General features: G+C 40.3%; 2 protein-coding genes and 1 long non-coding RNA gene across 3 annotated transcripts; all 3 read right to left on the reverse strand.

Moving 5' to 3' along the window:
- Positions 1-472: 472 nt before the first annotated feature.
- Positions 473-7,147, reverse strand: rabepk (Rab9 effector protein with kelch motifs). The gene is made up of 8 exons (XM_042058921.1): positions 7,045-7,147; positions 6,560-6,614; positions 6,298-6,452; positions 5,783-5,938; positions 5,195-5,356; positions 3,212-3,361; positions 2,287-2,436; positions 473-789 (listed from the first exon to the last, which is right to left on the reverse strand). Exons 2-8 carry the CDS (start codon positions 6,610-6,612, stop codon positions 566-568), a joined length of 1,050 nt encoding a protein of 349 aa, XP_041914855.1. The 5' UTR covers positions 6,613-6,614; positions 7,045-7,147; the 3' UTR covers positions 473-565.
- A 6,398-nt stretch (positions 7,148-13,545) lies between these two features.
- Positions 13,546-26,681, reverse strand: LOC121680796. The gene is made up of 3 exons (XR_006021823.1): positions 26,669-26,681; positions 26,492-26,496; positions 13,546-13,799 (listed from the first exon to the last, which is right to left on the reverse strand). It is a non-coding gene; the product is annotated as an uncharacterized LOC121680796 (long non-coding RNA).
- Positions 13,798-19,833, reverse strand: LOC121680795 (potassium voltage-gated channel subfamily C member 2-like). Its single transcript, XM_042060333.1, has 4 exons — positions 19,759-19,833; positions 18,089-18,165; positions 17,618-17,828; positions 13,798-14,728 (listed from the first exon to the last, which is right to left on the reverse strand). Exons 2-4 carry the CDS (start codon positions 18,106-18,108, stop codon positions 13,883-13,885), a joined length of 1,077 nt encoding a protein of 358 aa, XP_041916267.1. The 5' UTR covers positions 18,109-18,165; positions 19,759-19,833; the 3' UTR covers positions 13,798-13,882.
- Positions 26,682-27,982: the final 1,301 nt, after the last annotated feature.

Consider the following 27,982-nt stretch of genomic DNA (forward strand, 5'->3'; position numbering starts at 1 on the left):
CTGGTTGTTATGTGATATGTCTTAATAGGGCCCCTCAATCATATAACATGGGTTGTTATTCATCCCTGATATCTGAATGGGGCCTCAGTCAAATAACACAGGTTACACTATGTGCGACTCATGCTTTGTAATTGGCATCTATTTTCACAGTAAGATCCCTCGAATCTGTTGATGGTTGTCATTTGTAATTTTAAGTCTCAATCTGTCCATTTCTTTCCACATAATTTCAGGTTTTTTTTCCTTCTTTTTTTCAAAAATGTGTTCCAGGTGTAGTATACGCATTAAGGTAACCTATTTCTATTGCTTAGGACTTAATTCAGGGCATAGTATACACATTTAGGTAACCTAATTTTATTATTCTGTACTTAATTTAGTCATCACTGTTAAGTACTTGCCCTAGTAATACTAATACTACAGTACTAATGATGGGATAACTTGTCCTCAAATCAATATGAATATCAAACATCAGGTATATATTAACAGGTGACAGTTTATTTATACACAGAATTACATAAGTTGGTTTATATATATTTTATATAAGTATAAACAGATGTATAGTTCTTGGTTATGTCACAACTGTGACAAGGCATTCATTGAATATCACTCCCTCTGTGTCCATTCCCCCAAACATGAAACAGAGATGGGTGTCCTCTGGGTTCTGGCCCTGTGCTGCATCCCCATCCTGCGTAGGTTCAGTCCTTACACGCCAGGGCGCCACGCACATGGAGTGGTCTAGCCTGTTCGGAGGCAAGTCCCCTTCAAACTTCAGCAAGGTCCATCGCTGTTTATCTGAGCAGGCAGAAGCAATGCACATTCAAGTACCACGTCATCATATTACACGCACAGCTGCACAGCGAAATATGCATATTACAACATTAGATTTTTCTGCTCAAACACTTACAACTGAAGTGTGTGTAAATGGCTGTAGGTAATAGCTAATTAGTATAATATTAGTTTTATCATTTGCTCCTATATAACAATTTTGTATTTTTTACTTTTAATGTGTCATTCACATTACTTAGGATACACTGTTTTGTGTGCAGTCGTTGATTTTACTGATAAGCAGGTTCTGTGGGAAAGGAATCCGGGGTCCACCACCAAGGGCTGTATTTGCTGGGAAATGTTGATCTATCTGTCATTGATATCTATCTGTCATCAAGCCTGCCCCATGCTGAATAAGCGATTGTGATTGGTTCCTGGGTTTTTGTAAAATTGGAAATGGGTGTCAATGGCCTCCTTGCCAGACTGACCTGCAGAGCAAATTCAGATTTGCTAACTGGGTCGTCTGGGTTCTCCCAGGCTACTGTCTTAGGGCAATTCCACGCAAAACTGTCACGTCCATAACGCAAACACAATGCCATGGTATGGTATGATGTGAATGATGATTACTTGAAATTTGAGCATTTACTCTTCTTGGTTGTAGAACTTACATGAAAAATGTTTCACATAAATATTCGCATCATACAAATACCATGGCCATTTAGTTGGCGTTGGACGTGACAGTTTTGCATGGAACTGCCCCTTACAGGATTTATCTCAAAAATGAAAGACGCCTGTATTTTGATTTTATGATTGTTTATTATTGCTACCACATGATCTCATGAGTTTACTTTCCCTGCTGTAAATACCTTGTTGCCTTTTATATTTCTCTTGTCAGTATATAAATAAAAAAATAAAAAAAAAAAAACTGTGAATCATGTAAGGAATAATGTATAGAACACCGGTCATTATTGGGAAAAAAAGTCCCGACAGGGCGAACCGGACCCCGACGCGCAGCGGAGGGGTCTTGTTCCGCCCTGAAGGGACTATTTCCCAATAATGACCAGCATTCAATACATTATCCAGCTTATTACACGGCTATTTGCCAAAACGAAATAGTAAACTCCCCACCATATGACTTTAGCCTACATAGCCTAGCCTATTTGTTACCGTTCATCATGGCATTTGCTGAGAAACAAATACTGTAGTTCGCAACAGCACACGCTGAACTTGAATCAAACATTCTTTAGAACACAGCTGATCAACCGTCTGCTTTCACTTTTGAATGAAGTTCCAGTCCTTGCGTAGTGATATGAAAGACCTGAATTAGAAGCACAAACTCCGTTGCCATTGACAGCGGTCATTATTTTTTTCAGAGGTCCTTTCCTCGAAAATAATGACCGCTAGAATTTTGGGAAATCCCATTCAAGTCAATAGAGCGTTCTACTTGAATTGTGAAGAGCCGTGTAATAAAAAAATGATAAAAATCACTAAGGTCAAGCAACCTCAGTGAGGTTCTCTGCTCACCTGTCTGGAACTTGTACATTGCATTGGTGGCTCCTTCTGGCGTCATGCCACCAAAGGTGTAGATGTTCTTGCCCAGCGCCACTGCAGAATGGGCTGCTCGTCCAGAGGGAACATCCCCCTTGGGCTTCACCTTCTCCCATCTCATGGTGACTAACAGGCCAGAGAGAGACTCACTTACTGAATGACCAGACCACCACTGGAATGGGCTACCCACTAGCAGGTACCATCACACCGCTGTGACCAATGACGGGTATATAAAGTCACACGGTGTGATGAGAATGTTTGACAATTAACACTCTAAAGAATATTTGGGTTCAGGCAGAGCGTTCTGGGTTCATGAATTCAACATGGAATTTTAGAAACCTTAAATTGCTGCAGAACAGAATCTTTTTTTAGAATGTTTCAAACTACTCTGCTGATAGGGGTTCCTACACTATAGATATGAATAACAATAATAATAATAATAATATTATCTAATAATAATATATATTCATATCCATGTCCCACACCATCAAATTCAATGACATTGCAAGAACTTTCTTGGCCCAATTCCCTCAAGTTTAGGGACTCAACACAGACTACTTTGAGACATGGTTAATTACTGTTGCAACAGAGAAAATGTTTATAATGAGAATGATCAGACAGACAGCAATTCAAAAGAGAGAGAGACATGAATATGTGATTGTTACAGTAATGGTAGACTACGTGCTCTTTTGTCTTTTCTAGCACAAAATAGATACATTCAAGAACTTTCAATGACCGGTGCCTATTTATGTCTACTTTCAACTTTCAAATGAATTGATTTATTATTTCTCAAATCCACACATTTTCAAGGATTTCAGAGACCTATTGGAACCCTTGTCAGAAACACTCAAAACTCATCACACTACATCACAGGCCATGTTGCTGATGACCGATGTCTCACCTGTGTCGAGGGAGTACATGTCACTGTGAAACTTGTCCCCTTCGAGGCCGCCATGGATAAAGATGGTGGATCCTACCGCCACCACTACGTGACCGTGCCTAGGGGAGGGGGGCCTTCCTTTGGTCGCAGGTTGGGACCATGTTGATGTAGCTGCACAACAATATGGGTACATGTTGCTGATTGGATCATAAACGGCCACAGCAACAAAGAGGAATGACTGATTCTTCTCTGTTATTGTGTTACATGTTCTTACCTATATTTCTAATATGTTGCTGATTGGATCATAAACGGCCACAGCAACGAAGAGGAATGACTGATAATGACTGACTCTTCTCTATTATTGTGTTACATGCTTCAAATGTAAATCACTTTGAGCTGCATTTTGTGTATGAAAGGTGCTACAAATAAAGCTTATTATTATTAAGACCTGCTGTCTTTTGATTTCAAGGTTCTGCTACGGTAGACATATTTAGTCTTGTTGACTGAAATAGTCAGTAAAGGGCTGTTCACACACATATGTGTGAAGTGCCGGGGTGAGAATATGTTTGTGTGTGTGGATTGTATTGGATATATTATTGCTTTTACATTTATTGAAATGTATTTATTTAACGCACTGCTTGCGATGCTAACCAATTTCGTTGTAACCTTTGCAATAACAATATCGGATGAATGTAAAATTCACGATAGAGAAACAGTAAGATTGTTGTTTTGGATTTCACAGTAACAGGTTTTAAAAAGGAACTACGATGCATGAAACAGAAAAGTCTTGTAAAAAGTTCAGCGGATGCCACTTGAGTACTCCTACCAGTTCATAAACAGGCTCAGAGCTCTACAGTGCGCCCATTTCACTCGCACATGCGAGTAAAAATGATGCCGTGCGAGTGCAAAAAAATTTAGGCGCACTGGTGCGAATGACTTCTAACCATGTCAATGTTTGTCTACAAAATACACCACAACATCGAGAAACATTACTGGTGCAAACCATAGAATCACGTCGCGAATGCAGCATAAAAACTACACCTCCCATCAACGTTAGCAGTTTCGCGTTGTGACTCGCTATAGTAGTCGCTTCTATCAAATCCAAGAGCGCGCAGAAAAAGCGGAAAGTTAGACTAGCCAGCCAAGATGGAATGAGATTCTGAGAATGCAATGAGAGAAGGAAAGGTAACCTAACATGCCTTTTAGCCCTGTTAACGTATTGGCTGCAATATGCAAAATATAGCTGTAGCGAACCGGCACAAAAGTAGCCTCCCGTAATACTCTCATTTTATTCAAAGGTAGAACGCTACTGACAACTCCAGGCTTCCACGCATGCTTGTTTGTTTACAAGCTTAAGTGCAAAACGAAAGTAGGCCTAACGTTTGCCTACTGCCCCTACCAATGCAGATATTTCAAATAAAAACTAAAAGTATAAAACATATATCCTTGATTAGCCTATGTTGGGTTTTGTGGAAGAGAAAACTGACTGTTTTAGTAGTAGTATTAGGCAGTATGCAGTCAGATAGGTCACCATGGGCATATTTGGTTTAGCTATAGATGGATTCACAAATAAATAAATTAGCCTACATTTGGCAGGATACTTGATATACAGGCTAAATGCAAATATGGCAATGTATTATATTATTTTACATTAACAAAATGTAGGAAAATAGAACAGACTGAAAATAAAGTAGGCACTGATCTTTAAAATCCTGTTTCCTGTAGCCTAAATGTTGTCAGTCATTCTTAATATTCGCAATTGGTGCACTGGCATGTTTAACTGTTAGCTGCAGTATAATGTTAGATTATGTGTAAGTTAAGTACAGAACTGACTGTGCGGCCAAATTTTTGTCTGTGCTCCTAAATTTTTTAACTTGGGCGCACAAGTGCTCCTGAAAAAAAATGTTAGTGTAGAGCCCTGAGGCTATAAAAAAACTATAAACTACAATAAAATCTCAACTGAAACAAAGTAAGACAAAGCCAGTTGGAATTGTCATGACTCACCTGTATCAAAGACATGTAGTTGTGGATCAGACACAGGCATGGAGCCAGCATCTCCCCCAGAGAACACAAAGAGCCGGTCCCCAACGCAGGCTGTGCTTGTGTGGTACGTCCTGGGAGAGGGCGGCTCTCCAGTCACCGACACAGTTCTCCAAGAGCCACCGTCTGCAAACACATCACCACACATCGACATGTCAGGCACCTCCATAAAGCCAGACACCTTTGATACACAGAAATTATTAGTCACCACTAGAACACCAACTGTACAATACTACAATAGCACCACACACTCTCCACACAACCTTATCATAAAACACATACAGTATGTCATCGTTGACGGAACTGTGTTTAATCTGGTAATTCATACAAAGCAGTCAGCCACACAAAAAGAGACCATGTGCCATAGGTGTAATGTTTGTGTGTGTGTGTGTGTGTGTGTGTGTGTGTGTGTATTTTTCATGGATCCAATCAGAGACTCATACTTAAGAGACCGACTGACAGCAGGCATTACAGCAGTCGCTAGGTTACCAGACACCAGCCAGTACAGCAGTCGCTAGGCTACCGGACAGCAGCCAGCAGTCGCTAGGCTACCTGACAGCTGTAGGACCTGGACACAGTTGCGGTTCCCACTCGGTTCAGCTCCGGCAAACACCCAGAGGCTCCCGGGGCTGCTGTCCGGTGAGAAGCTGCAGTGCTCATAGCGAGCCAGCAAGCCCTGCCAGTCCGGGACATCCCACTCATGACGTTCTGAATACAAAGAGGAAAAGGATAATGTTGATGAGCAATGCAAGTGATGCAGAGTGACTAGTATGTTAAGAGTATCTCTGGCATGGTTTTCTTGGGCTGGCCAAGACCTTGAGATTTCATCCAAATTATAATTTCCAATCTCATGTTGACCTAAATTAATTTATCATTATCGACTGGGCATGACACGTTGTGATAGATTATAGTTCCTGCAGTTCTCAGTTCTTCTTTGGGAACTGAATCTCTGCAGGCAATGACTCAGAACTAAAACAATAAATCGGGAGCAAGATTCTCTGTGGATTCAGACTAGACTACGGAGGCATTCTGATATGGTAAAACTCTTTCTCAATGGCTTGTTTTACCTAGGTCAATGACACTGGATTCAGAAAAGCTGCCATTTGGGTTTGCGCCTCCTACAATGACGATTTTCCCCTTTCCTCCCTCATCAGATGGTATAAAAGTACAGGTGTGACCCACACTGACACCTGGGCTTTGTCCTCTGGGCACCAGGGCATACCTAGGCAGCATGACAAATGTGGTGTTACTCGACGAGTCATTCCGATTCATACTGAAATCCCAAAACACTTAACAACGGTTTGATGCAAGAACGGAATATCAATTTACCATTGTTTATCTCGCGGCTTGTCCTCTGGTTCTAGTATTGGAAGGAGTTCCATTCTTATGTGGAAACAATGAAAAACAATGTTGACACACCATGAGCTCATGATTTCTTTAAATGTGTGTACAGTATATGTTGAAGTAAGCTAAGAAAGTCCTCAGATGTCAAAACCTCAGATTTCAACGTCTTTAGCTAATCTGTTACTAGTTTAGGGACTGGAGTTACTGCATGCTAAGGTAGATAGGATCTGTACAGATTTTATATTCGCTTCAGGTATGGCACAGTTATTTGGATTTAACGTTAAGGTTTTTAAGCAATGCTGTATAGTAGCCGTGGCTATGGATGCTAGCTTGAAAGAAAGAAAGACAGCTAGAATTCATACTTGACGCACATTACACAAACTTAACGGAGTAAGCGTTTATTGTATAAGACTAGTGACATATTTCTTGATGTCTTTGTTGTATACATTTAAGGAATTATTAAAACTTACCTGTAGATTGCTTAAACTGGCAAAATCAGTGATCCTAACAGTGCATGGTACAAGTTGTTCTGCTTTAGACAGAACCGTCAGAACAACATGAAGAGTCGCGGGGATATTACGTAATGTATGTTGTCTTGGCAACAGTTCACGGAATGTGCACAGTGTTGTGCTTTTACATTGTCACACGAGGGCGCTGTAGCTCTGTCACTCATGTTGCAATGGCTGCCTGACAGGGCTTGATAATGAGAGGTTCAGAAAATAAATGCAATAAACAAACACATAAATAAATGAATTATTCAGGGATGGGTTTTTGAACATTCTAACATAAGATTCTGTTCCACAACAATTCAAGGTTCTAAAATCTATTAGTTAATTTTCCAACATTCCTGTCACTGGTGATGGTAGCCTACCTTTAAGGGTTAAAGGTGAGACATGTGGCTTTGTTGGCTGGAGAAAGCTGGAGCCAACATAGGCCATAAATTACTAGACTTTAAAAAGTGCAAAATGCCATTTGTTTGGAAACACAACAAATCATATTAAATTCTACCTTATTGTGATCTTGAGGAAAGCATATCATTATCATAAACATAAGAGAAATGTCAAGTATTTTAAGGATTTCTGTCAAACTAGGCTGTGGGCCTAAATTCAGAAATATATCTGACCTGGTTGAACTTTTCCAGAAGAAGGTATTCTTCAGATAGGTGCATCACACCAACAAAATGTGCAGATAGGCTGGAACATCAGGCTAATAATTGAAAAACATAACCACTAACAGTTTCCATCCACTCCAACACAAATTATATATTTATATATTATAAAACTGGTACAGTATGTAATAAACAAGGAACAATGATTAAGCTATTAGCTTTCTGATGCCCTGTGTTTTAAGGGCCATAATCACAAGAACAGGTGATAGTTTCACAATCAGCTAAGCGCTTTGTTTCAAGTGGCCTAAAATTAAACCATCTTGAAATATAATTTTTCATGTTTTTTGTTTAATCTACATCTATTGAAGGGTAAAAAAAATAATTTAAATCAGATTATTATCAGGGCATCAGAAAGTACATAATATAAATAGCTTTGAATGCCGTACATGTGATCATAGATATAGCTATGTCACCTTTGGGTTCTCAGCATGTGTCAATGCTTCCACCATCTTTGTCCAGTCATTTGCCGTTCTGAACAAGCTCTGGTCATCTTTGTCCAGTCATTTGCCGTTCTGAACAAGCTCTATAATCTTTGTCCAGTGATTTGACGTTCTGAACAGGCTCTGGTCATGTCCTGAACAGCTCAGGCATGCTAGACTTTCCGATAATGATTCCAAAGCATTCAGCAAAGGAAACTCTCAATTGGTTTCAGAGAAAGGAAATCAAGGCTCTGACTTAAATTCAATTGAACAGTTTTGGAAGTTAACTAAAGATCAAGATTCACAAGAGGGACCCCTGGAATCTTCAATATTAAAAAACTATCTGTTTAAAAGAATGGGCCAAAATCACACCTGAATACTGCGACTGATTAGTTTCGTCATACAGGAAATGCCTTGAAGGTGTCATTACAAATAAAGGCTTTTCCACAAAGTAGTGGGTATGAGATGTAGTTTAGCTGTAATCAACAGCTAAACTACATCTGTATACTGTAATCAACCCCATGTTGATTACAGTACTGTATACTGTAATCAACCCCAAATGTTAATACGTATCCTTGACCATTTTAAATGGGTATACTGAGATGGTGATGCTTGGTATACTGAGATGCATACTCTTTCCTTGAATTTGCATACTCTTTCCTTGAATTTCCCCTGGGGATCAATAAAGTATCTATCTATCTATCTATCTGTAGTGCCTATCACATAGACTACACCACTGGCTGAAACTCCTTCCCCCTGAAATGGGCTGAAATGGACTCTTTCTTGGCACTGAGCCTAGAGGAGGGGAAACTCTTTATGCAACCTAAAAGAAACACTCTATGGGCCCCCAAATGATATATGTGGCTGGAGAGGACAGTCTTTGTGTTGCATAATGGTTATTTTACTGGACCTAGCCTTGTCACATCTATCTATCTATCTATCTATCTATCTATCTATCTAACTAAGTCCGCCTACTCAGCAACCATCTTCAACACAGTTTTGGTGCTTTTCTCACATCACTATTAACATTTGCACAGCAGTTAGTGCATATCTCAAAACAATTAGTGCAAACTGCAAAACCTAGTGGATAACCTGCAAAAGCACATCACTTGCTCAAAATGGATAGTCCATTCCTCAAAAGCAAGTATTTATGTCAATGAAACTGCCAGTGTCATCAAAATGATAAGTCTTGACACCATCGTTTATGAACAAGATAGTCAAACGGCTTTGTCATGTTTTCATTATGGCAGTTTATTCTCTCAGTGTTTTCCCATGCAAAAAAAGGTCAGAACTTGGTGACACTACCTGAAAATGCTCAAGACAGCACAATACAGTACTTGTACAGCCATTTGAAAACTACAGTAAAGTTACAAATTGCTGTAGTTAGGGGAGTAAGTGAGTACAAGACACTGAATATGTACGTTTCACAGTTTTACTGTATGTGCTCTTTGCAATTCTACAGCATTGTGACAGAATTTGATAACTAGTTCACCAATTTTGCATAATGACTCAAGCAATCAAATGAAGACTATTAGTTTTATTGGGAACATTCAGCATCCATAAGTAGTTCATTTTGACTGACATGACAAAGCAACTGATACATGTTCAAAAGCATTTGCAATTTGTTCAGAGGAAGGAGAAATTGCTACTATGATGTGCACAAATGACTAAATGTTGTGGAGGTTGAACTATGAGAATGTTCATTCTGATCTAAGAAAAGCACCAAAGCGACTGAGAAAAACTGTAACCTTTGCCCCGAAAATTTCCTGTGTGAGGAATGGGAATGGGAATCCATGTGTGTGATGACTTGACTGCAGCCCCAATCAATTACGCCTACTGACAGGGAAGCAGGAGAGATAACATCAGACATCCCAACTTGCAAAAAGTCATTTCAGGGAGGCATCACGAAGCCCTAAAAAAAAAAAAAAAAAAAAAAAAAAAAAAACTTTAACCTATACAATAATGTCGGTACAACAAATAAGGAAGGCCTATAGATAGAAATTGTGAAAATAAAATATGTAGATTTTGGTAGTTTGGTCTTTTCATGTAGCCTTGGCAACTAGCCATCTAGTAGGCTATAGGCCTGAATAATATGCACATGAATTGACACTTGTTAAACTCACCTCAACATGTCTTTTGCAATCATTTAACCCGCTGTGGGCAATGCTAAAGTCACTGTTTACAAACAGTGCAGCGTGCAAGACTAGGTCCATCATTATGTTTTACTCTTATGAGACAAGGGTAGCCTACACTTTGAAATGGGTCTTACATTTTCCTTTTTTTGAGGCACTGACTCTACCATGACGCTCCTGTTTCTACTGAACTGATTAATTAAGTTCGGGAGAAAATACATACAAGCCCGCCTACACTGAAAACTGATTGGTTGATTTAGCGAAACAGGGCAATCAGGATGCTCTCTGTCTTTGATGCGCTCAGACACACACGCACCACCTCTCTCTCTCCCCTCGTGTGCGCGCTACACTCAGATGCACACGCGGTCTCGCATGCGCGCTCTTGATCGCTCACTCTAGATTCCGGGAGATTTTATCTAATTTGCAGTGGTGGACATTACTTGAGTACATTTACTCAATTACTGTACTTAAGTCGCTTTTTCATGTATCTGTACTTTACTTCAGTATTTCAATTTTATTAAACTTTTTACTTTTACTCCAGTACATTTTGAGGCCAAATATCTTACTTTTTACTCCACTACATTTTGTGACAGCTGAAGTACAGCTGAAGTTCCTTTTGGAAAAAAGACTGTCCAAATACATGTGTTACATGTATATTTTCTATTAAGCGAGCTAGGCTTTAAATAATGGTGTTGCCTAACCTATGTTATTATCCACTATTTACTGTACCTTGTTGACCCCTTTTCACAATATTGATGTTAGCATAACTAGCCTCTTGACGCCATCGAGCAAATGATAGACAATGATAGACAATCTGACACTATCAAACACAAAAGGAAACATCTTGATTTGGTCTGAAATTGTAAAGCATTCAACAAAGAAAAATGTGGTTACTTTGAAATATGTAAGATAAGATATCACATTAGCTTGTTTTTAGTTCTTTCTACATACAACAATTATTAGCTGATTTTGTCCTTGAATGGAGGAGAAAGGTTTAATGAATGCCTACTGTATGTCTGTGCCGAATCATTTCAACAATAGTAAATGCAACTGTATTAGTCATAACACATTTCAAGACTTTTACTTTCGATACTTAAGTACATTTGAAGGCAAGTACTTTTGTACTTCCACTCAAGTGGAAATGTAAAAGGAGGACTTTTACTTTTACTGGAGTAACATTTGACCATGTGTATCTCTACTTTCACTCAAGTACAGGATTTGTGTACTTCGTCCACCACTGCTAATTTGCGGGCGTCAGGGAGCCGCTATCAATATGCGGGAGACTCCCGGAACTTCCGGGAGACTTGGGATGTCTGTAACATGCACCTAAACTCCCTCTAACTAACACCTAAACTCCCTCTTACTAGCACCTAAACTCCCTCTAAGGCCAACAGTTTTTCTTCAGAAGCACAGATAACAGGCGGGTGAAAATATTTACAAAATGGTTGTTTTGGAGAATTGGAACAGTTCTGCAACAGCACCAAAGAGAAGCTGATGGAAATGTTTACAAATGGATGTTTCGGGGAAATTCGGGGAGTTGACAGACATTCCAAAAACGACATGCTGCATACAAAAGTCCCGCAACTTATTGAATAACAAAGAAAAAAGCCATGATTTTCAGTTTTACAGTTACAGATTTTTCTAGTGCAGTGTTTTTCAACCACTGTGCCGGGGCACACTAGTGTGCCCTGAGAGATCATCATGGTGTGCCGCAGAAAATTACCCAAATGTCACTCGCTGGTCCAGAAATGAATGAATACATGCTCTCATTGATTGTATTATTCCTATATTTGTGGTATGCAGGCATTGTACAACGGGGGCCCCATATCCAGTATTCACAGAATCATCACATATCCAGTTCATAACAACAAGATATAGTCACCTACAAATGAAACAGAGGGCGCTTGTTTTATTGAGCAGGTCTTAAGTCCATTATAAGGCCATATATGTGTATTATTTGAAATTTTAGGCTATGGTATGTTTATTTTTTCTTCACACAGGAGGTTAGTGTGCCGTGAGACATTTTAAGTGTCAAAAGTGTGCCGTGGCACAAAAAAGGTTTAAAAACACTGTTCTAGTGCACCGTGCTTAAACTATTTTAACACATATTATTTAAACTTGTTCAACACATATTGACTTCAAGCAGTTACATGATGAACAAATCATTTTTGCTTACTATTAGACTTTCCACGGTTCACTTTCTACTTCTTTTGACAGTGGCCTGACAGATAGGAAAGTCAGAATGTAGCTCTCACCAAAGAGTGTTTTACTGTATATTGGTCATTTTTCATTTGCACAATTCTGTAATTTTGTCTGCCTTTGTTTTCTTTATACTGTCACGATGTCTGTCAACAGAACAAAACTTTGAAACATCCACTGTCTTGCAATCAACCTCCTCCACACACAATAACTTAGTTTTAAAGTTTGCAGTTACTTTGTAACTTCGTAGTTTTGAAGTTTGTAGTTACTTTGTAACTTTGTAGTTTTGAAAAAGAAAAAAAAAAGAAAAAAAAAGACAAAACCGTTTGATTATCTTGACATAAACAATGGCATCATGACTTGTCATTTTGTTTGCACTGATTGTCTTGTTGGCATAAATATTTGCTTTTGAGGCATAAACTATGCATTTCAAGATATGTGCTTTTGCAGGTTATCCACTATGTGCTGCAATAATTGTTTTGAGAAATGTACTAGATGTTGTGCAAATGTGCATTATGATTCAAGAAATGCGTTAAAACGACTGAGTAAAATTTTAATAGCTGATAGCATCAATAAACCAATCAGAGCCCAGAATTCATGTACCGGTAATCATAAGTATAAGTATACTCTTTTGATCTCGTGAGGGAAATTTGGTCTCTGCATTTATCCCAATCCATGAACTAGTGAAACACACTCAGCACACAGTGAACACACAGTGAGGTGATGCACACACTAATCCCGGCGCAGTGAGCTGCCTGCAACAACAGCGGTGCTCGGGGAGGTGCCTTGCTCAAGGGCACTTCAGTCGTGTCTACTGGTCGGGGTTCGAAGCGGCAACCCTCCGGTTGTAAGTCCGAAGCGCTAACCAGTAGGCCACGACTGCCCCAATTTTCTTGAGTTCTACATGAGAATGTCTGATGACCAAGGGTTTGTGCCATGTGCTGTGATTTTGGAATCCACAAATACATATTTTAACCAACTGAAAAGCACTTGTACTTGTTTGTATTAATATATTTTCTTTATTAGATGTAATACATCTCATGAGGGGTTTTAGTAATATAGTGGTACAAAAAAAGAGCATAAAAAAGCATTTATAAGAAAGACATTTGACCCTAACATCTGAATCAGGTTCGTTCACATTTTATTTATATTTCACACCATGGGGGGTTTAGTATATTAGTAGTGTAATAGAGGGCATATAAAACTATCTATAACAGAGGCATCTGACCCTGACATCAAATTCAGGCATGATTCTTCTGGAGCCAACTGCTATCCAAACATAGGACATTTTAAAATCAAGTGTTACACTAAATTTGAAAAAGAATTAGGCTTAGAATGTAATGTAGTTTTGTAAACAAGCAGTAAAATCACTGTTTGTCTTAGTTTCCTCTCACTGTCTGTGGAGGTTGTCCACGCCCCTCCAGACAGGGGCACTGGCCCCCACAGAGTGCTCATCACCCCTCCTCCTCTTGGTCTGTTGTCTTTGCTTGGCCTCTGTCAGAGCGTAGTACTTGGCAAACTTGTTGACGAGGATAGGGACGGGCATGGTGATGAAGAGGACTCCTGTCATGGCGCACAGACTGGCAACTGCCCTACCAGGCCACGTGCGTGGACACATGTCTCCGTACCCCACGGTCGTCATGGTAACCACGGCCCACCATAAAGCCGAAGAAATGTCAAAGAGAGAGTCTGCTTCATCCTTCTCTGCGAAATAGACCAGGGTGGAGAATGCGAGGACAACTACGGAGAGAGCCACGCCCAGGAGGAAGAGCTCATAGGTGCTGGCACGCAGCGAGTGGCCCAGTGCCCGAACGCCAGTCACGTGCCGCATCAACTTAAAGATCCGCAGGAGTCGGAGGACGCGCGCCACCATGGGCACACACCTCAGGAACCTCAACGCCAGCTCATGGACCGACCAGCCTAAACACAGCTCCACGTAGAAGGGCAGGATGGCCAGAGAGTCAGTGATGTTCAGGACGTTCAGGACAAACTTAAGCTTGTTTGGGCAGCTGATGATGCGAATCAAGAACTCAACGGTGAACCAGATGATGCAGAGAAGCTCTATTATACCCAAAGCACGGATAGGATGCATGTACAGAAAAATATCATAAGCATCCACATAGGTTTCATTTCCATCTTCAATGTCCAGTGTCCACTGTTCGGAGTGGCTATGGGTCCCCACACAGAAACAAATAATGGAAATAAGGATGAAGAGCAGAGAGAGAATGCAGATGATCTGTCAAAGGAAAGGAAAAGAACACATTACATTCTTCTGCAGCATTTAAAAAAGTAAACATCAACACACAGGAATGTTGTAGGTAAGAGGCAGACATTGAAATATAAATGATATATGCCAGGGGTCGTCAAATGGCGGACCGCGGTTCGAGTCCAGACCCTGACGTGATCCTATCTGAACCCGGACCATAATAGCCTAATATAGATTTTCACGTAAGATTTCAAAGCTGCGCTAAATGTTTCGTAGGTTAGGATAACAGCATTTACTTCAGTAGCTTCATGAACCATCATTTTGCTTGCTGCTACTCAGCCAGTGAAATCTGTGCATTCTGATAAAGTCGAGTCAGTAAAGTAAAGTTACTATGGTGAAGAGACTCACTGATAGCCTGAAACGAGCGAAGAGAGGAGACGGGACGAGAAACAATCAGATGGAAGTTAGCAATAAGTAAGTTATTTTCAAATCATGGATTGCTCAAAGAGGAGAAAGCTAGACAGCGAGAACAGAGCTTTATATAACGATACGGGGGCAATACCACGCACAACTGTCACGTCCATAACGCCAACAAAATATGCTACCATGGCATTGTGTTGCCGTTATGGATGTGACAGTTTTGCACGGAATTGCCAGGGACTGACTCTTCTATTCCGAGACAGGCGATTTTTAAAAGCGCCAATTTGAAGCACCTCTACTAGACAAAGCATATATTTTGAGCAAGCATAGGGTAGGCAACAGTGAACTGAGACCAGAGAATATTTTACGATTTAAGGTGGCAATATGATTGATCCACCACAATCTAGTTAGGCCTACAGTACTTCCATTCACTGCCCAACAACGTGAAGTTCCTGGGTTTTCAGGATTTCGGGTCAACATAAAAAAAATTAAACTTGCTGATTGATGGGTTCAAGGAACCAGCTGTGGACTATCCATCAATTGTCTCAGCTCAAATTTTATTTTAAGTTCATGTTAAGATCTTAAAAATAGCCAAGGCTACTCAGTTTTTCTATATATATACAGTGCAACCGGAAAGTTTTCAGGCCCTTTCAAGTTTTCCACATTTTGTTATGTTTCAGACTCACCTTAAAATGGATTCAATTCATTTTTTCTCATTAATCTACACACAATACACCAACACTCCACAAAAAAACAGGTTTTTGGAGTGTTTTGTAAATTTATACAAAATAAAAGACTGAAATATTCCAAAGCGTCCTTCTTTACACTTCTCTCATCCTCTCAAAGGAACTCTGGATGTCATTCATAGTGACCATTGGGTCCTTGGTTACCTGTCTGACCAAGGCCATCTGTCTCAGATTACTCAGTTTGGCTGAGCGGACAGATCTAGTAAGAATGTTGGTTGTTCCAAACTTTTCCATTTGAGAATGATGGAGGTTACCATGCTCTTGGGCACTTACAATGCTACAGAAATGTTCTTGTATCCTTCGCCAGATCTGTGTGTTCACACAACCCTGTCTCGCAGGTAGTGATGGGGACGAGACCGCCTATGCCGAGTCCGAGTCAAGACCGAGTCTTTGAAGGGTCGAGACCGAGTCGAGACCGAGTCTGTTGGTTTTCAAATACAGTCGAGTCCGAGTCAAGACCGAGTCTTTGAGGAAGCAAGTCCGAGTCGAGACCGAGTCCTTTAGGAGTCGAGACCGAGTCGAGACCAAGACCATAAAAAATTGCAGTTTTAATATTCATAATTTAATATCACCCCAGTTAATAATCAACAGTTAGGCCTACAGACTAAGCTAGATTGGGAATTGTTTAGAGGAGCAGTCTTAACGTCTAAATATGGACTATGCTGACCTACAGACACTCACCGGCAGCAGAGCCATAGAGATAAATAAACGGCTCTGACGGCAGTATCTTTGCATTGCACCATGGGATGTCATTTTCAAATAATGCCGGTCAACATTGCATTTTATTATTATTGTTGTTATGTGTTGTCTGTTTTTTTATATGAACATAAAAAATGCGTTGGTCTCGAGGACTCGGTCTGAAATTACGAGTCCTTCTCCTCCCACTGTGGTCCGAGACCGAGTCAAGACCGAGTCTTTGAAGGAACGAGTCCGAGACGAGACCGAGAAAGCAGAAATTGGTCTCAAGACCGGACTCGAGTCCGAGACCGGACTCGAGTACTACATCACTACTCGCAGGTCTACGGACAATTCTCTTGACCCTTAGTGGCTTGGTTTTAACTCTCACATACACCATCAACAGTGAGACCATATAAATAAAGGGATGTGTGACTCTCCTAATAAATTCCAGTGAATTCATTTAGGCACAGGTGGACTCCAATCAAGTAGAAGCGTGTGTAGATTGATGAGAAAAAAAATGAATGGAATCCATTTTAAGATGAGTCTGAAAAATAACAAAATGTGGAAAACTTGAAAGGGTCTTAAAACTTTCCGGTTGCACTGTATATATATATATATATATATATATATATATATATATATATATATATATTGTAGAGCTATGTGCACCTTTGTAAAGCCTCTCCTTGTTTATCTAGAGCTATGTGCACCTTTGTAAAGCCTCTCCTTGTTTCTCTGTCTCTCAACGAACCTACATGCATGTTTAAAGACAACATTAATAATCCTACAAGGCATAGAAGACGACTGGAAGACTAAATTATGCTTAAATCTGGTTGTTGTAAATTGTGCATCATAACCCCGCTGCGCTAATTTGTTAAAAACTTTTGTATTCAGGTTAATTCTGCAAACCTACCACCACAAATAGAATTAAATTCTGTGGGAAACACTGTAATTAGTGTAGTCTACTCAACATCACACAACTCATTAAACAAAAAGATATGTGAAAGATAAAAAAAGAGATCGTGCATGGACATATGGATTACAGCAATTATCACAACAATAAGAAAGAACAAACCATGGCTGCTACAGATGAATGGGGATCATTAAAGAGGGCCCACATTTTTGGCATGCAAGCTGTCTGCATCCTCCCCGGTCCCCCCTCCTGGGTGCTGTAGTCTGGGGATCCCTCATCCGGCTCGAACTGAGCCAGCGCCTCCTCTTCATCCTGATGCTGTCGGAAGTTTTTCCAGCAACACGGCTCCACGTCGGTTTCGCTGACTCCCCAGAAGGAAAGCTCCTCTTCAAACGATTTACCGCACACATCTGCAGGGCAGTGCAGTTTCCCGGTGCGGTAGTAGTTTAAGATGGGGGCGAACGCTCCCGGGTCCCGGTCGAAGAAAAACTCAGTGGTCGAATGTTTCTGTGAGTCAGAGGCTAGGTTGGCGAGGCGTGTGCCCGGGATGGACATGAGGGTGCTCTTGTCAGTTTCATGTCGCAGGCCACCAACATTAATTACAACCCTCTCTGCTTCAGAGCCTGCAGGTCCAACTTGCATTGGGTGAGCATGTGGGCTGGAAGCACTGAACATCTTTTATGATGAAATCCTGGAGGCAGTTTTATTGCCTGTTTTACAAACACTGGATATAGTTAGTGATATTGTTCTGGAAAAATATATTTATTTGCATTCTATAACATGTATATCTGTCCTTTACATAACTACTGTGACAATTACTTTTATGATTCTTCAAAAGATAGCAATTCATTGACATCCACGCGTTATAGGCTACGCATTGCGTTTGAGTAGCGATTGAGTAGCCTATGGAATTGCTACTCAAACGCAATGCGTAGCCTATAACGCATGGATTTTGAATTAACAAAATAAAACTCTTGACGCTTGTTTGACTTTTTCTTTGGCTAGGGGAAAATATATGCTAGTATCCGACTGATATCCAGCCATTTACAGTAGGCCTAAATTACCAACTGGTAGGGGAGAGCCGGGACAGTTGAAACACTTTGTAATTAAACGTAATTTACAAAGCGATCGTACCACACTGAAAGCTAATATTTGGTCACTAGTAACCTACATCTGTCCTCTGTCAAATACAGATGCATTTTCAGCTTTGAACAAAACCGTTCAGGAATTATTACAACAAAAGTGGGACGTGCGTAATGTTTCATTCTGGTCGGGACAGTTGAAACTACATGGGGACGAATGAAACATACAGTTTAAGCCATATAAACGTCCAACAACTTAGAAATTTTACTACATATCATGAATGGTACCAAAAGGTTTTATTTTAGATATATTGTTGCAGGCCTATACGTCTTTGTGCATGTCTTAACAACTCATTGCCATCATCATGAAGCGTGTATGAAGCGGTTTTGGAAATATCATGCCCTGTGGATGATTCTGCCATGTTTATAGCTAGAACGGTAAGCTTTCCCATTTATATCATGTTTATATTGTTGAAAATGTCGTTTCACTAGGTTTTTACGTGGGTTAGGTCAATGCACATCCAAATAAGTAGGCTTAACGACCCGCCGGCCGTCAGTCTCCATAGGATAACATGGGAAACTCAACCCCCTACCTGGTGAGCCCAAATGTATTTTCATCTTCCTAAAACTGTTTTTCTATGTCTTACGTCCATAAATAATTGTTTAAACACAGCTATTTGTGCATCTAATTAAAATACATGGAGTTACAGCCTGGTCGAGACGATTGTCCCGACACAGACATGTCACTATAGCTTGTTTTGCTTTCCATGTAAACAAGCATGCGATATGAAAGTCTGGGATTGTGGAGAACACTAAATGATCTACTGAATAAGCATTAAGTCAAACCTTTAAATGAAAAACATTCATTGATAATCGAAAAAATGTAACCGCTAATGAAGTTTACTTTTGCGCATCAAAATTCGTTTATCGCCAGTAACTCCGTGATAAAATGACATAGCAGGAAGACATTTGGCTGATAGAAGGGGGTTAACATGCTCTATGTTTTGACCGAAGGACGTCGGTCTATCATCATAACACTCGGAGAAAACTGGATTGTTTCATTCGTCCCGTGTTTCAATCGTCCCGGCTCTCCCCTACCGATAGAAGCTGGTAGGCTGTACAATCATGTTTAGGTCTATTTCTTTTTTTTATTTTTTTTTTTTATCAAAATGCTCAAAAAGGGTTCAATCATCGTTTCAAATCAACGCTTATGTTACCTACCTTCGAATGATGCCGAAAAAAAACCTTACTGTCTATGCGAAAAACAGTGGATTCGGAAGAGCCTGGTGTTGAGGTAGTTTATTAGACTGTAGGCTAATGCCTGTCATGAAACTTCATTGGGTGGGGTACGAGGCAAGGCTATGGGTCCAGCCCACTAATTGTGAACAAAGTAGCTGTAGCTCATCCCAAAAGCGAGCGAGCGAGAGAGAGAGAGAGCATTGACAGAACTAGATCTGCATTTCTTGAAGGAATAGCCTACCACTTGTGGATCATTCGGGGTACATTTTGCATCTCCATGATAAAGATTTTAGCATATTTTGAACAATTATGCTAATAAAACAACTTTCACCAATAACAATGCTTTATACTTATTTTAGACCCAATTTATCCACAAAATATTAACTAAATGACTTTATTATTATTGACTGTCTCCGACTACAGATTCATGCATTCAACTTGACTAAACTTAATGTTATCAAGTCTAACGATCTATTTTTTGTAGCTACATAATTTACTAACTTATAGGCGGTGGGCCGAAGCCGCGTATCTGTTCAATTTTGAAAAATGAGAGATGGATTAGCCTACTTGTTTTTTTACTATTCAGTAGGATACATTTATTTTAAGCGATATGCCACTTGTTGCCACTGACGTTCGTGACGCAAAACTAGAAATATTAGTTTTATAGAGCTGCACAGTCCCGCCCACAGCCGATGCCGGATGTAAAAATTCAATGCAATTTCTCCATTGACAATTGCGGTATAAGCCATACAAACTTAACTGCACGTGGTAGACTTAAAACCAGCTACGGCTGTACTAAGCGATTGTATATGCTCCTATAGACACCAAGAGTTCATGGGGCACTAACCTTGTTTTGAGATAAATGCCTTTTATTCACGATCTCTTGGATAAGTACTTCATTACCCACAATCCTGAACAATCCCACAATCCCACAGTGATGCCTCTGATTGGTGGAGAGGCCGTAGTTTGAAACTTTTTCAGCGAAAAATATTGACAAAGATGGCGGAGTCTTTTACTGCCTATGGCGAAAATCTTAATGTGATTAAAAACTTTCTTGATGAATATTGGTACTTGTATCAACAAGGATTGGGGTTTATACATCACACGAACTTAGTCAGGGCCAATACACTATCAAATAGACCACTGTAAATGTTAGTTTAAACTCAAACTTTCCAGGTAGCCGACAGGCTAACCTTTAGCATTTCCGACATTGTATGTCATTACATAATGCAGCTAACATTAGCCTACATGCTGCAACACAGGTATGAAATATATTATGTTTTAGTGAGTGTCCAAAGGGGTAAAAAGGCACTTTAAATCGGGTCACATTATTGACTAGACTATTTCTGTGTCCGAGAGTCAGTTTGTGGGTTTTGTAAGGGCCAGGACCTACAAAGTTGTGGTGAGTTAAGCTATTAATGCTGCTAGCAGTGCTAGTTAACATTAGCTAGGCTACTGTAGCCTTCATACTGTATGATTCATATCAATCATTAACCCAGGAATACTTCATGCATTTAATGAACATTTTGTGTAATAATTCACAGCAAATTAATAAACTGAATATGGTGGTCCAAGAGCAGACCATGCTCCAGTCCATGCATCAGCCCGACTGAGCAGTGATGACAGCATAGGATGAGTCAGGTAACGTTATGAAGCACTGCCGTTAACGTTAACCGCGTTCACACACACACGATATAAAATACACGATGATAAATATAAAATTAAATATCAAAACACTATTATTTACACGATTACTCATGAAATAACTGCTATTAACTGCACATTCACTATATAAAAATCACTGTTTGGAGGAAAGGGTTCGCGTGCTGTCGCCGGTTGGAAATGGCAAAATAAATCGCGCCGATTTTGCCTATATTATTCAGTGAGGCACGGTGGTTTATGGGATGAGTAGTTCCTTCGCTCGGAAATGAATCCAATGAAAATTGATTTTTTGATTGTCGGTGCCGTTTAAGTAGTATACTATAGACTATACTTCTTAAACGGCACCGAAAATCAAAAAATCCAGTGGAAATTAGATGGCAGAAGTGTGTAGACCAATCTGCCCAGCAGCTTTTTCTACTTTGTCACCTACAGAGTTTGACAGGTACGATCTTTCAAAACGCCCCATGATGAGTGATCATGGGGGAAAAGTCTGGCGGGCTCTTTAGTCTTAGTGATGTGGATGAAATGTTTTTGGAACAAATTAGTCGAGTGAGGAAGTTGTCTGACAGGGATAGCAGTGGTGGGGATTCAATGGTGTCAGTGATAAGCAAAAAGTCTAGAGTTGATGGAGAACGGTCCAGTGCTAATGGAGGTAGCGTGACTGACACATGGAAATTAATTGTCTCCTTTGAAGCTAAAGGTGGACCAGACCTTCATATAACTAAGGCCATTCAGAAAGAGATAGGGAATATCCACCATTCTTTGGGAATGGTAGGTTACTGATATATGCCAACTCAGAAGAGCAACGCAAACTCATACTGCAGAAAAACACACTTAATAATCTCAAGATATCTGTGCATGTTCCTGGTACAATGTCTAGAACAAGAGGGGTCATATCAGGAATCCCTACCTCTGTCTCTGTAGAAGAGATAAAAGAGAATCTGTCCCAGTTTGGAATAACTGAGGTTAAACGTCTGACAAAAGGCAAAGAGAAAATTGACAGCATGTCAATTTTGCTAACTTTTACTAAAGATTTGCCAGTGCGAGTTCAAATGGGATTTATGTCTTACACGGTGCGCGAATATATTCCTCCCCCGTTAAGATGTTTCCAATGCCAAAGATTTGGTCATGTTGCAAGCCAATGCAAAGGGAAAGTAAGGTGCGAAATGTGGTGGGGACCATGAGTATGATAAGTGCGAAGCAAATGCGTTAAAATGCTGCAATTGTGGCGGCCCACATAGTGCTGCGTTTGGTGGCTGTGAAAAACAGAAAGAGGCAAAGGAAGTGCAGAAATACAGAGTTATGAGTAAAATGTCTTATGCGAATGCCCTTAAGACGGTTCAGAAAGACAGGGCCACTAACGCTCCTCCGTCCCTAACCCTACCTAGCACTGCAGGGAGCCAATATAACAGAGCAAGTCAAATGAATGAGCAGGGTCTACTGAATGGAAGTCAGCACTCGACTAGGCCGATGTCAGAACCAAGGAAATGTGCATGCAACAATTACATAACAAAGGACACACTATTGGTGAAGAAAAATGAATTTATTGCATTCTTGTGTACAGTAATGAACACAACCATGAAAATCAAAAGGAAACGTGATAGGATTAATTCTATTGTGGAAATTGCCAATGGTTTTTTGGGGTCTACTGCTACAATGGATGAGATCCATATAATGATAAATCGTAAATATGGCCAGAGTCAAGATAGTGCTTGAATGGATTATGGTGTTTTTCATTTTACAATGGAACACAAGAAGCTTAATAGCTAATGGTCAGGAACTTAAAAGATATATTCATGAACTAACAGATAAACCTGAGGTGATTTGTATTCAGGAGACCTGGTTGAAATCACACCTGCAATTTGTCATTAAGGGCTATAGTGCGATTAGGTATGACAGGGGTAATGAAAGAGGTGGTGGATGCGTAACCTTTATCAAAGAAGGCATTCCTTATAAGTGTATTAAAGTAAGCGGGGAACATGAATGTATTGTCACGGAAATTTTTAATGGGTCTAAGGAAACATATACCATCATCAACTATTATAACCCATGCAAAGCCTTAACAGGTGATCTCCTAAATAGTATTACTAAGAGGAGCCACACAGAGATTTGGTATGGCGATTTTAATGCCCACAATAGTTTGTGGGGTAGCAAGCATACAAATATGAATGGCATGGTGGTTGAAGAAGTAATTAATGACAGAATGCTAGTGTGTGTAAATGATGGCTCTGGCAATAGACTCAATATCCGTAAGAATGAACCCTCATTCATTGACTTAACCTTAGTTGACAGAAGATTAGCTTACAGATGTCAATGGTGCACTGACCAAACAACTACTATTGGCAGTGATCATTTCCCTATATGGTGTAAAGTGGATGTGGAAATCAGGGCTGATCCAAATTATGTACACCATAAGTGGCTTTTCTGGAAAGCTAACTGGGAGGAATTCCAGAACATGGCTACAGAATTGGCTGAATGTGCACCAGGTTCTGAGCAGAATGTAAATGACATGAATGATAGCATAAGCTCATATCTCTATTTTATAGCAAGACAGTCTATACCAATGAGTGAGGGGAAAAGTAATATGAAGAATGTTCCCTGGTGGGATGATAAATGTACCAAAGCAATAACGGACCGAAACAAGGCTTTAAAGCTACTACTTAAAACTTTAACCACTGATAATTTACTGGACTATCAAAACAAGAAGGCACTAGCTAGACGTACTATTAAAGAGGTGAAAAGAGAATCTTGGAGAGACTTTTGCTCATCAATAGATAGAGAAACTTCACTCAATCAAGTATGGATGATGATTAAAAAGATGACTGGTAGATATGTACCCCCTCATATTCCTGTCCTAACTGATAGGGATAGGTATTATATTACAGATGTAGATAAAGCTAATATATTGGCTAAAAATTTTGCAGATGTTCATAAAGGTCACCACCTGGAAGACTGCTTCAAAAAAAGGAAAGAGGAAATCTTGAGTATGAATGGGGACCTCCTAACTAAGAGGGAATCAAACAAGTCTAGTATAGATCTTGATTTTAGTATGACTGAGCTAAAAATGGCCCTAAAGAATACAGGCTGCTCTTTCCTGTCGCAGCGCACACTGAGGGTTAGGGTTGGTGAGGTCCTTTCAAATGAATTCTCTGTGGAAGGGGGAATTCCACAGGGTAGTGTGATTAGCCCAATTTTGTTTAATATTATGATTAATGATATTTTTGAGAAACTGAACAAAATGAATAATGGTTTACTGTATGCTGATGATGCTGTCATCTGGAGGAGGGGGAATAATATCCCGTACATTGCTAAAACAATACAGAAGGAACTGCATATTCTAGAACAGTGGGGAATGGAGTGGGGTTTTAAGTTTTCTGTACAAAAATCACAAGTGACATACTTCACAAGGAATAAGGTGTCAGAAACATATGAAATTTTGCTTTATGACCAACCACTCAAAAGAGGAGATGGCTTCAAGTACCTGGGTCTTTGGTTGGACAATAAACTTACTTGGAAACGACATATTGAGTATGCAGAAACAAAATGCAAAAAGGTTCTGAACCTAATGCGTATGGTCTCTGGTCTCTGTTGGGGTGCAGATAGACAATCTTTACTCAATATTTATAAAGCTTTGATAAGGTCAAATATTGATTATGGTTGCATAGTCTATGGATCTGCCTGTAAAACGTCCCTTATGAAACTTGCGAGAGTACACTCAAGGGCCCTGAAAATAGCCCTGGGTGCCATTAAGACAACTCCCATCAGTGCCCTGCAAGTGGAGGCAGAGGAAACTCCTATTCAGCTGCGTTTTGAAAAATTGGCACTGACCTACTGGGTCAGACTACAGTGTTGTACTGACAGCCCAGCCATGTCAGTGCTCAAAGATTGTTGGGAATATTATAAAGAAGGAAAAGGATTTGGGTGGTCCATTGAAGAGGCTGCAAGCGTGTTTGGTTTAAAAAACCTTAAGTGTAACTCTGCATTGGCCATGAGTAATGTACCCCCATGGATCCTTCCTGCCCCAGATGTTAACACAGAGCTACTGAAAATGAAGGAAGACCACCCTAATGATATTGGATTTGCAATACATTGTAAAACTTATTTGAATTCTGCATTTACCTACAGATATTTAGAGATGGCTCAAAAAACCCTCAAACTGGCCAGTGTAGTATTGGAATCTATATACCTGAATTCCAAAAGACGTATGGATACCGACTGAATAACTTCTTATCCATATATTCAGTAGAACTAACTGCTATAATTACTGCATTGAGATGGATTGAGGAAGTCAAGCCTTTTAAATCAGTCATTTGCACAGATTCACTCTCTGTATTGCAAAGCTTTATCTCTGGAAATGCAGTAAGAGATGACTTGGTTAAGGCATCTTTTGGCTCAACTCAGTAATCTGGGGCTCATTGTCCAATTTTGCTGGGTGCCAGCTCATAAGGGCCTCAAGGGTAACGAAACCGCAGATAAAGCTGCCAAGGACGCATTAGGCCACCAATGTATCTCAATCCTTGTTCCACTAGGAAAAGGGGAAGCTAAATCTTATATTAAGACAGAAATCATGAATAGGTGGCAGGATGAATGGGAGTCAGACCCAAAGGGCAGGAAATTTAATGTGCAACAGCAGGTTGGGGGGAGAAGAATTACATCAGTGGGGCCTGGAAGAAGGGAGGAAGTTGTATACACAAGGCTGAGATTAGGGCACGCTGGCATCAATGCCACATTACATGTGTTGGGCAAAACTGATGGGCTTTGCACTGAATGCCAAGTCAAAGAAGATGCACATCCTTTTTCACTGCAGAAAATACACTGACCACAGGTCACACTGGAGAGAACAGGGAGGAGATGATGATATCCAAAACATATTGAAGGAAGAGGGAATGCAGGGCAATAGAATTAAAGGTCTTATGAGGTACTTAAATAATGCAGAATTGATGAGCAGAATATAGGCTGTCTCACATTTCTTTCTTTCTTTCTTTCTTTCTTTATTATTATTATTATATATATATATATTTTTTTTACATTATGCTGTAAACGTTACTTCTACCCATACTTGTTTAATTTAGCCTACAGCCTTTTTTTCCCATCAAGTTGAGTAAAGAGTTCAAAAGCCTAAAAATTACCCAAATATTCCACATTTCACGTTGGACAGGTGTTTACAGTGTTGTGTACAGTGTTGCATTATATTAAGGTACAAAAAACTCTTTGGTGTTGCTTTAACAACAACTGCATTTTAAGGTAATCGCAGACGTCTTGTACACGGAGGAGTTCAAAATCAATGTACCTAAAGACAGTTTTAGCTCGACAAGCTAGCAACAAGCATTAGCCTACCAAGAACGCGAACCTTAATTAACTAAGATTGCCGTTACATTGACAAAACACATTTGACCATCGCTGTCTACGAAACCAACATGGGATAAGTATATAATATATCAAAGATACTTACCCCACAAAACCAATCCTCTTCGGCGATGTCCATACTAACGGCCCGTATCCATTATCCTGTCAAAGCCCACCGCACCGCACATAGCCCATTCATTTCCTATGGAGAGCGGCAAGGCGTGGTTTACGCTTCCGCAATGCACCTTGGGAAGGCGGTGCGGCCATTCGAACAGAGGCGGCGCGTCAAGAAGTTGGGCTCGGCTGAACTTTATGCAAATGAGAGCGGTTAACGCGAGGCGGTTAGCCAACGAAAGTACATCCAGAGCCCGTTTACGGGGGATCATCCCTATGTTCCCCAGGTCCTATGTTCCCTGCTCGGGGTTAGGATTAGGGTTAGGGTTATAAAAAAGGGTCCTATGTTCCCCAGTCCCATACAAAGCGGGGAACATAGGACCCGGGGAACATAGGTACGCTCCCGTTTACGGAGAGCCGGATCACTCCCTATTAACTCCATTGTACCTGCAATCTGTTGCAGTTCCGCTAGGGGTGATCACGAATAAGTGCAAAAACAATGGGGGTCTATGGAGCTAGATGGCTAAATGTGTCTCTTTCACCTGTTTGTCGTTGAAAAATCGAAGATGAGTGTGGTTTCTGCAAGCTCAATATGGATTATAGGTCAAAAGTTGAATGAACGAGTACTTACGTCCTTTCGATTTCTTACAGGTTGGGTCGTTGTTGCCCACAACACACTAGCTTTCTGCTAATGAATGACATCATTGACACATTTGAAAGGCTTTTTAGAACAAATAAGTGACTCAAAAAATATAATAATCAGCTGTGTATATTTTCTCTGCCCCCTCTTTCGCATGCAACATTCAAATTTCTGGCAAAAAATTATATCCCGAGAAAAGTGGATTTGAGTGGTACAGCTCTATAGACCTCCATTCATTCTGCACTTATTCATGAGCGCCCTCATGTGGAACCAGAAAAGGAACTGCAACCAGTTCAGAAACCGGAAGTTTCCCGAGAGTGGCGGTTCTCCTTTAGCCTACACACGCCCACAAGCGGCAACGGGAGAGAGGGCTAGGCGTCTGCAAGCGTCTACGAGCCGCAATAATGGACACGTACCGTAAGGTAGCCATGTCGGACGGCTGCT

The sequence above is a fragment of the Alosa sapidissima genome, chromosome 13, assembly GCF_018492685.1.
Source record: "Alosa sapidissima isolate fAloSap1 chromosome 13, fAloSap1.pri, whole genome shotgun sequence".
NCBI classification, from domain to species: Eukaryota; Metazoa; Chordata; class Actinopteri; order Clupeiformes; family Clupeidae; genus Alosa; species Alosa sapidissima.

Coding starts and splice junctions, on each gene's coding strand:
- rabepk (XM_042058921.1), bottom strand. CDS start 6,612: ATGGAACTCCTTCCAATACTAGAACCAGAGGACAAGCCGCGAGATAAA. Junction 6,453..6,559: donor AAGCCGCGAGATAAACAATG/GTAAATTGATAT, acceptor CATGCTGCCTAG/GTATGCCCTGGTGCCCAGAG. Junction 5,939..6,297: donor ATCCAGTGTCATTGACCTAG/GTAAAACAAGCC, acceptor CTTTGTATTCAG/AACGTCATGAGTGGGATGTC.
- LOC121680795 (XM_042060333.1), bottom strand. CDS start 18,108: ATGCTCACCCAATGCAAGTT. Junction 17,829..18,088: donor ATGCTCACCCAATGCAAGTT/GGACCTGCAGGC, acceptor GGAGCTTTCCTT/CTGGGGAGTCAGCGAAACCG. Junction 14,729..17,617: donor ATTCATCTGTAGCAGCCATG/GTTTGTTCTTTC, acceptor TTCCTTTGACAG/ATCATCTGCATTCTCTCTCT.